At 49.7% G+C, this 12473-nt stretch overlaps 1 protein-coding gene across 10 annotated transcripts in view; it reads left to right on the top strand.

Moving 5' to 3' along the window:
- The first annotated feature begins 781 nt into the window (after positions 1–781).
- DAPK1 (death associated protein kinase 1) overlaps positions 782–12473 on the top strand; it is a 172312-nt gene continuing 160620 nt past the window's right edge. For 2 of the 10 annotated variants that reach the window (XR_009346435.1, XM_059142496.1), the window contains exons 1-2: positions 1555–1865; positions 2188–2357. Coding sequence is in view for 9 of the 10 variants with exons in the window: in XM_059142496.1 (XP_058998479.1) it covers positions 2296–2357 (62 nt within the window). In the remaining variant the exon portion in view is untranslated. The other 8 variants (XM_059142493.1, XM_059142490.1, XM_059142491.1 and 5 more) reach the window with 8 other exon arrangements.

Below are 12473 nucleotides of genomic sequence, written 5' to 3'. Positions count from 1 at the left end.
AGGTATTTTTCCATGTAGGAGCCTTCCTGTTTGGGGATCCCCAGGAGTCTCTATGGGAAACCATCCTTTCTCTTTCCCAGACCCAAGGTCTTGATGGGTACATGGGGTAAGAAAAAGAGAGTGGAGGAGTCTCCAGGAGATCTCTATGTGGCGGTCTCTGTGCAGACCAGCACACTCTTCAGAGACATAAGGCAAGCCCCAACCTTAGTGCTATATTTTCTAGTTAAAAAGTAAAAGGTGAAATTAATTTTAATAATAGATTATAGTTAACTCAGTATATCCAAAATACTATCATCTGAACATGTAGTTATTTAAAAAAAAAAAAAATCCACGAGATACTTTTCATTCTTATTTCTATACCCAGTCTTGGAATCCAATGTGCATTTCATACTTCTTGAACACTTCATTTGGGACTAGCCACTTTTCAAGCCTATACCATATTGAAGAGCACACATAAGCCCTTTGTTTCTATTGCTCATTGGTCCTCTGAGACCTCAATCTTTTCTCTGTTTGCATACCTTCTTATCATTCAGATCTCAGCTCAAAACACCTATTCTGGAGAGGAAAGACAAGTAAATTCGACCCACTCCCTCCCTGCCCTCCTCTTTCCCATTCTCCTGTGTTACTGTCTTCCTGAGCTCTTCTGAAATGGTCTCACTCATTTGCTTACATATTTCTTTTCTATCTTCTCCACCAGAATGTAAGTTTCACGAGGGCAGGGATTTTTAAAAATTTATTTTGGTCTCTTGAGTTCCCGGGGCCGAGCACCGTGCCTGGCACATGCCAGGCGCTCGGGGCACATTTCGCTGGACGAAGGAGTCGCATTTCTCTGGAGCGCAGCGGAAGGGGGCAGCCGAGCGGCGTGCACAGGTGGGGCGCCCACAACGCGCGCGGCGCTCCCTCGGCTCCAGGGTGGGTGTGGGTGAGTGGGTGTGGGTGAGTGGGTGTGTGCGGGGGTGTGCGCGGTAGAGCGCGCCAGCGAGCCCAGAGCGCGGAGCTGGGAGGAGCAGTCGGCGCTGCGCAGAAAACGCAGCGCCCGCCGGGCCGGGCAGCTCGGAGGTGGGTGGGCCGTGCCGCCAGCCCGCCCGCGGGGTCCCCATTGGCCGCCTGCCGGCCGCCCTCCGCCAGGAAGGCGGCGAGGAGCCGAGGGGCTGCTCCCGAGCCAGAGGGGGAGCGCCCGACCAAGCCGACGCCGGGGCCGACGCGTGGGATCCGCGCCCCCCCCACCTCGCTCCCTCCCCGCGCTCCCGCCGCCGCCCGGCTCGACTCCGGCGCTGGCTCCCTCGGTCGGCCTCCGACAGCTACGGAGGGACCCGGGCAGCTCCCGGGCGCCCGGGGTGAGTGGCCGCGCGCGCGCTTCCCGGCCCCTCCCGGGCCCCGCCGCCTGCTTTTGCTTTCGCGGCGGCAGCGCCGCGGGGTTTGCCGGGGCAGAGCCCAGGGCAACCGGGAAGGCCCAGAAGGGGGCGGCTGGACTGCGGGGAGAAATGGGGCCGCAGCTAGGAGGCTCCCCCTGCCCCGAGGGCTGGGTGGGAACAGGTGGCGCGGACCGGGCAGGGCGCTTTGTGTCGGGGCGCGGAGACCGGGAGCGGGCGACCGCGCCTCCCTCGGCAGCTCCCTTTCCTCCCCTGCTCCCCCGGGCGGCCGTATGCCGGGTCGGCCGGGTAACGGGGCGGGAGTCGCCTGGAATGTGCCTCTGGGGACTGCCTGGCTCGAGGGAGGAGCGGGGGTGGCCGCGGCGGCCGGGGAGTGCGGGAGCCGAGAGGTGGTGCGGGGGCCGCTGTGCCGCCGCAGGCCGGAGGGGGATGCTTCCAGCGAGGCGCGTTCCGGCCGGGCGAGGGCTTCATTCTCCCGCGGCGCTCCCGGAGGTGGGGAGCTGGGTGGGCGTGCGTGTGTGGAGAGAGGGGAGGCGGGGAGGCCAGTCACTTCCGGAGCCGGTTCCGATCCGCGCCGAGCGCCCTGCTTTCGCCGACGCGGACCTCGGGGTGCGGTTGTGCCCGGCTCCACGCGCGCGCGGGCGATGCGGGGCCGGGGGACGTCCCTGGCGCGGGTTTAACAAAGGGTGCGCTTCTCCACCCGGCGGGGCGGGGCAGCCGGGCAGAGGTGGTCCTTGGGAGGGGCTGTTAGCTGGGGAGGACTCCTTCGTTTTCGGGTTATCATTGTATTATTATTATTGCTATTATTTTAAAGGACTGGAGACTGATGCATGAGGGGCCCACGGAGGCGCAGGAGCGGTGGTGATGGTGTGGGAAGCGGAGCTGAAGTGCGCTGGGCTTTGGTGAGGAGTGACAGTTTATCATGACTGTGTTCAGGCAGGAAAACGTGGATGATTACTACGACACCGGCGAGGAACTTGGCAGGTACGGGGGGCGGGGGGGGGGGTGCCCGAAGCGCATGCTACTGGGTTGTGCGAATGCATAATATTGGGGACAGTGGGCGGTAGACAAACGCAGTTTGAATCAGGCGGCTCCCTCTCCCTTCCAAGAGATGTGCAAATTATAGAGAAGAGTTGCTAGCCCAGCGCGTCCTGGGGTCCAGAAATAAAGCCAATAATCCAATGGGCTGTGATGGAAGAGGCAATTTCAGTGCTAGATTATGCTGCATACGGTATTGATCAAGACCCCTGGACGGGAACAGATTTAATTGTCTGCAGTAATTCTTGTCAGCTTTTGCAGTTCCGAGATGAGGCAAAAGCTTAGTAAGATATATTTGCATCTGGTGTTAGGTCTTGTATGTGACTTGAACAGCGTACCGACGAATTAGTAGGATTTAAAATATTTATGCTTTCTCTCTTTGGATTTTCAGAGTAACGCAAGTATGGGTAGGTCATATATGGCGACTTGCCCGATGTTGGTGTTGGGTTGGATTTTGAAACTTCCTCCAGCCAGAGATTTAATTACCCCGTTGGTGTTCCTTGTTGCTTTGGTTTCCTTTACAATGTTAAATTTGTAGCAGATAAAAGACCGAGAGTCTAATATAATATGGCTATCTGGATTCAGAGCATTACTTCCATTGCTTGCGGGAGCTGTGACTCTGAGGGCAAAGTCGTTCAGTTTCTGGTGAACAAAGAATGATTATTTTGAGGCGGCTCAGTTTCCCCTTGACTGGTTATTTGACAGGATGTGTTGAGCTCTGATCTAAGTAGCACGAAACCCAGTTTTCACACCTAAATTCAGGCTCAACATAAGGATTTGATTTTAGTGGGTATGTTTTGAGTGAACGATCTTGAAACAAACAGAAAGTGTGTATTTACTTACACTTGTATCAAAATATGTATTTTTCCATATTCACCTGATGTCCCGATCCTAAGCTTTTTTTTTTTTTTTTTAAAAGAAGCAAATTCAAAAGCACCCACACCCTAGGTGTGGGAAATGGGAATTTCCAGTGTGGAGCTTAACAACAATTTTTTACAAGTTCAGATAAGAATGGGGAATAAAAGCCATTTTAAAAAGGATTTTAGTTAGTTATTTGACAGAGAGAGGCATAGCGAGAGAGGGAACACAAACAGGGGGACGGGGAGAGGGAGAAGCAGGTTTCCACTCCCCAACAGGGAGCCGGATATAGGGCTCAATCCCAGGACCCTGGGATCATGAGAAGACAGACACTTAACTGACTGAGCCATCCAGGAGCCCCTAAAAGCCATTTTTAAAAAAAGATTTTATTTATTTATTTGACAGAGAGAGAGATCACAAGTAGGCCGGGGGTGGGGTGGGTGGGTGGTTGGGGGGAAGGAAGGCTCCCCGCTGAGTAGAGAGCCCTTGATCCTGGATCGCAGAGATCAAGACCTGAGCTGAAGGCAGAGGCCCAACCCACTGAGCCACCCAGGCGTCCCTAAAAGCCATTTTTAAAAGGTTACTGTAGCAAAGTATTTCTGTATGTGTTTAATACCAACTCAGGATGTCACTGAGAGCCTGAATTTAGGAGGAGCTTATGATATATTGGAGATTTTCTGAGGGAATAAGGAAGAAGGAAAGTTCTGAAAAATCATATTTCACGGATATGTTTAAGATTAAGGTTTAAGGGTGTGTGGTTAAAGTACTTGTTTTAACTAGAATTAAATCACTTTATTCCTGTGGTTTTCAGCAAAGCGAGTGGTATATGGAGTTTTCCTTTGAGTTTCCCCACTGGGAAAAAAATGGTGAAAAAATATATTTTAATTCCGTTTGTGTAGTGTGGCCTCATTATATAAATTCTCTTAGAAAGAGGGGTGATTAAAATTAGGTGAGCCGATTGCTTTATGGATTAAGTATATGACCTTATTTTCAGTAAGATCTTTTGGTAGAATTATGTGTTATGAGAAAGAAAGAAAAAAACCCCGAAGTCTTCCTAAGGCTGGTGGGGGGGGGTTGTGATCTTCACTTAGTGGGCGAGATGACAGGCCCTCTGCCTCTGAGCTGGGAGGTGGCGTGCTCCGTTCTCACTACATTTAGCTTTGACTTTTGTCTTGGTCTTCGTTTCTGTGTAGAACTTTCTCCCCACCTCGTTGATGGGCTGATTTAATTGTGTGACCTGTGGATTTAGGAGAAAGGGCTCTGAGAAACTGGGAGTTGGGGGGTTTTAAAATAAAATATATATTCCATCCGTCCGATACAGCTGCTTTTGCTTTGCCTGAAAATGAGGAAAATGGTTGATTTAAGGGGGAAGTGTTTTTTTTTTTTTCTTTCCCAAGCCCTGCGGTTTTTACATCTGCCTTGGAAATAACCACTTCCTGAAAACAAGTCCTGAGCTAAGATAGAGATGCAGGAAAGAGCACAGAAATGGAAATGCGCAGATGAGGAGCACAGATGCAGGGCCCTTGTGAGCAGTGAGTTATGCCCAGACCTGTGTACATTCTACACTTGACCGGCAAGTCTTTAGGAGTCATCGAAATAATAGGTACTCTTTTCGCTTATGCATATGCTGAGACCAAGTCCATAGCCAGAGGAGGTGAGATGGGTGCACTCGATATTATTACTATTATTGCTTTACTTTTAGGAAAACCAATAGAGTACCTTATGTACTGTGTGGACTGCCCAGGACTGCCATAAAAGCTCTTTGTTCCTGTAAAGAACTTTATAAAGTACTCTGATTGTCGCACTAATGATCCAGCAGACAGACCCTTGGGCAGAGATCCTGGTTCAAAATCTGGCTCTGCAACTTGCTAATTACTTTGAGTAAGTCCCTTACCCTCTCTGACCCTCAGGATCTTCATTTTGTTGTTGTTGTTGTTAAAGATTTTATTTATTTATTTGGCACGGAGAGAGATCACAAGTAGGCAGAGCAACAGGTGGGGGGGCGGCAGGCTTCCCATTGGGTAGGGAGCCCGATGCGGGCCTCGATCCCAGGACCCTGAGATCATGACCTGACCCGAAGGCAGAGGCTTAACCCACTGAGCCACCCAGGCTCCCCTCAGGATCTTCATTTTTAAAGCAAGTGGCCTATGGGTGCCTGGCTAGCTCAGTCAGAAGAGCATGTGACTCTTGTTCTCTGGGTTGTGAGTTTGAGCCCCGTGTTGGGTGTACACATTACTTAAGTAAATACATAAAAACTTAGAAAAAAATAAAGTGAGAGGCTCAGTGCTTATGTTGTGGCTGTTTTGAAAATCACATAGTCTAATACATGTAGAAGTATTTTAATCCGCAGTGAAGCATTTAACCAAGGGAGATATTATCTGCAGGACTGACTGACACATGTGCGTGTTCCAGGCAGGCTAATAACTTGGCCTGCAAGTCAATTTTTGTTCAGCCTTCTGTTTGCCAATTTTGTGAATGGAGGTCTTCTGGGAAAAGGGTCATGTTGGGGGAGGCACGCTGATGTTGCCCTTGGCCTCCACACTCTGAGTCCAAACTCCTGTCATGAGCAACACTCCCCCCACCCCCCTTTAGAAGACTGTTTCGTGAGTCTTCAAATTTCTGTTGACTCCAGGAGGCCCTTTGGGGTCTCACTCTCCATCCATAAAGCACTGCTTCCATCCCCTGGAGTGATTTCTGGGAGGGGTTCTTGTGAACGGAGCTGTAATAGCTGGGTCAGTTGTAACCCCACGGGGTACCCTCGCCACTCTTAGCAGCTGGAGCAGGCTGGCTTGTCCCGCCCTCGGGCTTCCCTTACATGAACCCCTTAGGTTCAGCCTAACACGGGAGCCTTCTGGACATCTCGCTGAGCACCGCTTTCCTCTCCCGCCGTCTGACCTCACATGATCTTAAGACCAGGGCCCTGCCTCCTGAAGACCTTCCCTCCACAGTGAGTTCTCCTTCAGACTTGCTGTCTTGAAGCACTCCGCTCTGCTGGTAGGCGACCACAGACTGTCGTGCCGTGCTAGGTCCTTGCTTTGTGCTGTCATTATTCTCTTGCTTCTCGTGGCCCGCCGGAGCGCTCCTTGTGGTGAGTGAGCTCCGTGGTCTTTTCTTCCCAGGGCATGCAGTGCGCTGTGTAACACCGAGCGACATCTGGATCGGTGCCTGGACAAGCCATGCGGGTGGCCAGGTGTGGCATTGGGACCATGATGGGGATTTAAGACCTAAATGACGATGCAAGCGCTCATGCTCATAAGAGAGGCAGTGTGCGGTGTGAGGCAGCCTCGGGACACTCATTTGGAAAGTGGGGAGACACCTACCTTTGTAAGGTGTTGTGGGAATGAGACACTGTGGCTGTCAACACCTGACACGCTGTCCCTGCCTGAGGTATTATTTTTAATAACCTGTTGTCCCATCCCTGTGTTTCCCACATTGTAGAGTCATTGTTTAGGTGATTACCTGCTTTCCTCACAGGTTGTCCCAGGGCTGTGACCTTGGACTTGCTCATCGGTGTGTATCTCTAAGACCAACTTAGATATTCATCAATAGGGGCTCAGTAAATGCTTGTTGATGTGATGAATAAATTGTTGTGTGTGAAGCACTGTGAACACACACACACACACACACACACGTGCACACATGCACGTACGTAGGTATGGCCCTCAGTAAGGGTAAGGGATGACCCTGGTGGGGGATGAGCTTAGGAGGTCAAGGGCTGCAACTCCTAAGAGTGGAAACTGCTCTTCCGTTTGTGTTCTCTGTGCCTGGACAGTAATATGCACCGCAGCCAAAATGTCCAAGCCCAAGGTCCGTTTTAAACGAAACAAAGTGGAGCATTAGATAATTTACATCCATTCAGATGGTGGCTGGAAGCTTAATAATTCAAATTTAAAACTTTCTCATTCTGGCATACGATCCATAGGCATTTTAATTGAAGTAAGGCTTTGTCCTAAACTCCAGGAGTCAGCATACGTCTTTGATTTGTTTTTCTGCGGATCACTGGGTCGGTTCGTAGAATCACAGCAGTCCTACGTGGCTGGAAGGACAAAAGACATCTTGGCCTGTTTTCCCTTTGGAAGGGGCGATCTCAGGCCCACCTGGCTGACTGTGAGATCATCCGTAGGACTGTGCTGAATGTGATTTTTTGTATTTGCCTTTCTGCTTCCGTGCGCCCTCACATGTTTCCTCTGATAGGAGAGGCTGCAAAGTTTTAAGAGAGATAAGGTTCAAATAGATGCATTAGAGGTGATGTTCAGTGATTTTTTAATTTTTTTTAATTTTTTTAGTTGAAGTGTAGTCGACACACAATGTTACATTCATTTCAGGTGTACAACATAGTGATTGACAGCTCTGTGTGCTATGGTATGCTCACGGGGGTGGCTGTCCTCTGTCACCCACTGTACAACACCATTATGGCATCATCGACTATATTCTGCACTCAGTGACTTTGAATTCTGTGCATTTTAGGACGGTCTAATCATGGTCTTCCAGCCTGTGAAGGGAGAGCACAGTGATGGCGGCTGGGGGGCAGTTTGGCTGGATGCTTGCTTGCCAGCACCGGGAAGGCATCCCTGGACCACCCAGGCGGGCATCATTTAGGTCCAATGGGGCCAGAAACATAGAGGGTTGAGGTTTTATTGCTGGGGAGCTGAGAAGCAAGAGGCTGACTCTTCAGTTCCCCCATTCCCTGTTACCCCAGGCCTGTATCTTACCAAGCCGCTTGGAAACCTAAGGCCCCATAACACTGGCTGCCTCTCCAAAGCCTTGGAAAACACACAGCAGGCTCACAGAGATGGGTGCTCAGATTAATTCCAGGAATTACATATGGAGGTTTTAGAAGGGGAGGTGACAGGGTCAATACGTTCTCTGACCTTCTAGCAAAGTTGTGATCCCTTAAAGGCAAAGACCATTTCCTCCCAGGCGGAGTGGGGCTGAGGAGGGCATCTGGGTGGAGAGGCACAGACATGTGACGCCGGATACCCTTGGAGAGGGTATGGTGGGAGGGCAAGGCCCACGCCTGGTGAGCTACAAGGTCAGTCACGTCGTCTGACCTCTTTGAAGGCTCCCTGTCTTCCTACAGCTTTCACCCTGAATTCTAGGCAGCTTTCACCCTGAATTCTAGGCAGCTGCTGTGTGTACCTACGCTAGCCAGGTATTTTGTATGAATGCAATAAAACATGATTTTAGCAGAAGCCTATTACTGATCATGAGATGAAGAAGCCACATCCTGGTGGAAAGGATGGGCATGCCTTAACGAAGACCCCTCTGCACCCGGACCTGGAAGAAGCTGGGAGTCATCTGTGGGTCCTCCCCTCCCATTTCAGCTGGTTAGTGCTTAGACAGGGCCGGTGTCTCAAGCAGCTGGTTAGTAGGTAGCAAGAGGTGGGCCCGAACCTGGCCAGGCCTGCTTCGAATGTTCTTTACGCTAGTTAGGATTTGGCAAGATATTTGAGAGAGGTGACCTGGGAAGCCGGCTACTGCCAATCCATTTTTAATATCTGCCTTGGAGAGGGTGGTTAGGAGCAGCTAGTAGCCAACTTCCCTGAAGGCTGGATTCTTCCCCCCTGCCAGAGGCTTACTCTGAGCTCAGAACTCTCCTGGCCACTTTCCTGCACACAGAAACTTCTTTCGTTTTCCCTTGTGCCCCACGGTTATGAATGATGTTCGTGTGTGGCATGGTTTGACCCAACTCCCCAAGTTAATAGTTCAGCTTTTTAGAAAGTTCACAGAACACTCTTCGTATTACTGAACCTTTGAGTAACATCATATGTGAGAGTCACGGCTCTGCCTAGTGAGCCATCCCCTAAGTGACAAACTATTTCGTGTTTCACGAAGTGGCGCTGGTCTATCTGGGGTAGGGCTGCTGTGCCGTTGCCTGAGCCTTTATGTGGAAGGCAATACTTAATTGTTTTGCTTTGGTTTATTGAGGTAGATTATCACAACAGAAAGCCTCATCTTTCAGCCTTGAAAGAGATGATATGACAGTATAATTATTTATAGTAAACCCAATTTATCACTTTATTAACATTCTAAATGAATTCCTTTAAATGGGCAGTTAGGAGAGAGAAAAAGGAGGGAAAAAAATTGCCATCCAGTTTCTTCTACAATATCTAAAGGGGATTGAAACATCTGGGTCTGTGTAATAAATCTTTCTTAGGTAACCCATCTTGTTTATTGCCTCTCTCTTTTTAGGTGACGTTAGAAGCAAGTATGGCTTACAGGTCGCACTGTGGTCACTTAAGTGTCATGTTACCTCCCCCTGAGAAATGACCATGGGGCTCACCCCCCTGTTCTACGACCTTTCAAGTGTGAGCTTAAGGAATTTCATTCAACTGTATATGTTCAGAGATGTCAGGACAGGAGGTGGGGTGAATGTTGTAGATTTTTTTCCCTTTATACACACATTCAACTTTGGATGAGGAACATAATGTTTGAGCAAATGAATGCTGGAAACTGCTGATCTCTGGTGTTTGAAAAGTTTTTATTGATGGTTTTCAGCTGGGAAATTTGGCTCTGAGTGTGGCCTCTCTTTGGGGACATATTTTCTGTCAAAACTACCTAATTATTGTTATTATGATCTAATGTGATGAACGAGGCTGGTTTCTCTCCAGTAGTATGGATATTGTAAGTGTTCACCTGCAAGGAATGCGCTAATTTCCATTCTTTCCCGTAGTTCAAGAGCTCTTTCTGCAGCTCGGCGTTTCCTGCCTTTGAAACACAGTTTTCTTTGTAACTTAAAAAATCGGGAGTTTTGAGACCTTACTTCCATCTTCCGTGCTCATGTTGCAGGCCCGTGAGGGTAGAATTTTCCAGTTGAAAAATAAATGTAAGGGGCCCATGGGTGGCTCAGTGGGTTAAGCCTCTGCCTTCCGCTCAGGTCATGATCTCAGGATCCTGGAATGGATCCCTGCATCAGGCTCTCTGCTCAGCAGGGAGCCTGCTTCCTCTCTCTCTCTGCCTGCCCCTCTGCCTACTTGTGATCTCTCTCTCTCTGTCAAATAAATAAATAAAATCTTAAAAAAAGAAAAAGAAAAAGAAATGTAGGGAAAATAAGCAGTGCCCCTTTCTCGATCTGTATGAAAAGGAATAGCTCTTCCTCAGCCTGTGAGCAGGCTGCACGTGCAGAGGGTAGGTAGGACTGAGAGATTCAGAAGCGAGGAACAAGGAACAAGAAGGAGGGATCTGTAGGGACAAAGAGGGAGTGGCTTGGGGCAGAAGAGATCAGTCGTTGCAGCTGACTGAGGCCTTTGCTGCCCACCCTCCTCCGAGAAGTTCCTTTGCCTCATCTGTGCGGAGCTCCAGTTTTTTTGTTGTTGGTGGTAAGCAGTCTGTGGTTTCTAGGTAAGCAGTGTAGGTATGTATGTGTGTCTCAGACGCTGTCGAGAAAAGACTTTGACCAGCCGGCTGCTGATGTCTGAGATGCTGACTCGTACATGATACACAGAGGAGATGTCTGTAGAAATTTGGTAAGCAAAACCCAAACCCAAACCGCTAACTGGTCACTTGCTACCTTACAAATGCCATTTTATTGGGATATAAATCAGTATAATTTGAAAGCAGAGCCTGCCCGGGGTTTCTCCTGTACACCTGGGGCGTGATTATACAAAGCTGTCTCTCTAAATATTGTCTTTGCCACTCAGAGTATCTAGAATCAGCATGTGAGCTGTTGTCCTTGACGCCAGAAACTTCTACTGAGTTAGTCCTCAGGAGCTCGTCTGGCTCCTGCTGAGCACGGGTTAGCTTCCTTACTTTCTGCAAGACATGAGTAGCCCCTCTCCCGGCGCAAGTGCTATGGCACTGGGCTGCTCTGGGCGAGGCCAGGCTGACTTCAGGCCCTCCCGCTCCTTTTTCTCCCAGATGTCATGTGTCCAACATTGTGCCGCTGGAACCTCTCATCCCTTCTGGACGTGAGCCTATCAGGTGACCACTTGGTATCCTATTCTTGGCATTTCTTTGTAATCCGAACAAGCTTTGGGATAGCTGGAGGATATTTACAGTTTTCCCTTCGAGAACTGGTGAGGGCTGGCCCTATGTACCACCCTGTATTTTCCCTCATGTAGGGCTGGCTCAGTTGTCTGGGAGAGGAGGTGGGTGAGTACAAGTGGAATATTTTCCAGGATAAAGTTTTATCAGTCCATACTCTCCCCACTGCTCTCTTGACGCAGTGCTTGGCAAATACAGCAGTGGGCAGGCCTCAGCGTGGTGTGTGTGGAAGTGTGAAGTCTCTGGGTTTGGCCGAATGTGATCCCGGGGTTGAACGAGCATGTCCTGTTTTGTGAATATCGCTGACTTGTAGGGACCACCCTGTGTAGGTCTCATCTCCTCTTCAGAAGCACTGTTCTCTCTCTGATGAAGATAATTTTAAGAAAGTCATCTACATGAGAGAAGAGCGATCGCCTGGAGAAATGACCTGGAGTGGCAGCCCGTGCCTTCTCCAGAGCATGTCCCCGGCTGGTCCACCAGGAAGCCTGTCTTCCTTGGTTTCTGTATTCCTTAACAATTCAGAATGAAGAAGCAGCCACTTGGTGTGCTTGCGCAACTGGGTTCTGCCTGTGATTCTCCACTCTCCCTATGGATTGTGCGTCTTCTGAGTAGAGAACGTGGCTTCTTATGTCACTTCTCTTGGGTGGGATTAAGGTAAGCACACAGTAGGTCTTACTTATTTGCTTAATGAAGGTACATATGCAGAAATTAGAATATGGTTCAGAGCTTTGGACCCAAATCCCTGATTCCACAATGCATCAGCTGTTACCTTGGGAAACTCACTGGACTCGGTTTTTTCATCCATTAAATGGGAACAGCAATCATACCTGTCTCCCAAGTTCGCTGTGAGATTGTAGGTAATGTGTATAAAGTGCTTGGACTGGTACCAGGCATAGAGTAAATGCTTAAGAAATGGTGGCTGGTTAACAAGATGGAGAGAGTGAGAGGGACCGAGGGAGAGGGCACTATATGACGCGCTTCTGAATCTCTGTGACAGGACTGTCCCTTGTCTCCATTCGTTCCTCCTGGACACCTGGCGGTGGGGTGGGGGGGTGAGGGCTCACTCCTTAGTTCTCTTCTTCTGCCTTCTCTTCTCCATTCTCTTCTATCTTCGACTCAGCCTGCAGGGTGGGCTCACTCTGCCAGGCTCGACTTTGTTCATCTGATAGTTCATCTGATCCATCCTTGTAGGCATGCCTGCCCCTTGCTGGTGGGCACCGA

This window comes from Mustela lutreola, chromosome 12 (genome assembly GCF_030435805.1).
Source record: "Mustela lutreola isolate mMusLut2 chromosome 12, mMusLut2.pri, whole genome shotgun sequence".
Classification (NCBI taxonomy): Eukaryota; Metazoa; Chordata; class Mammalia; order Carnivora; family Mustelidae; genus Mustela; species Mustela lutreola.
The sequence above is the reverse complement of the archived record's forward strand: the minus strand, read 5'-3'. Positions and strand labels throughout refer to the sequence as shown.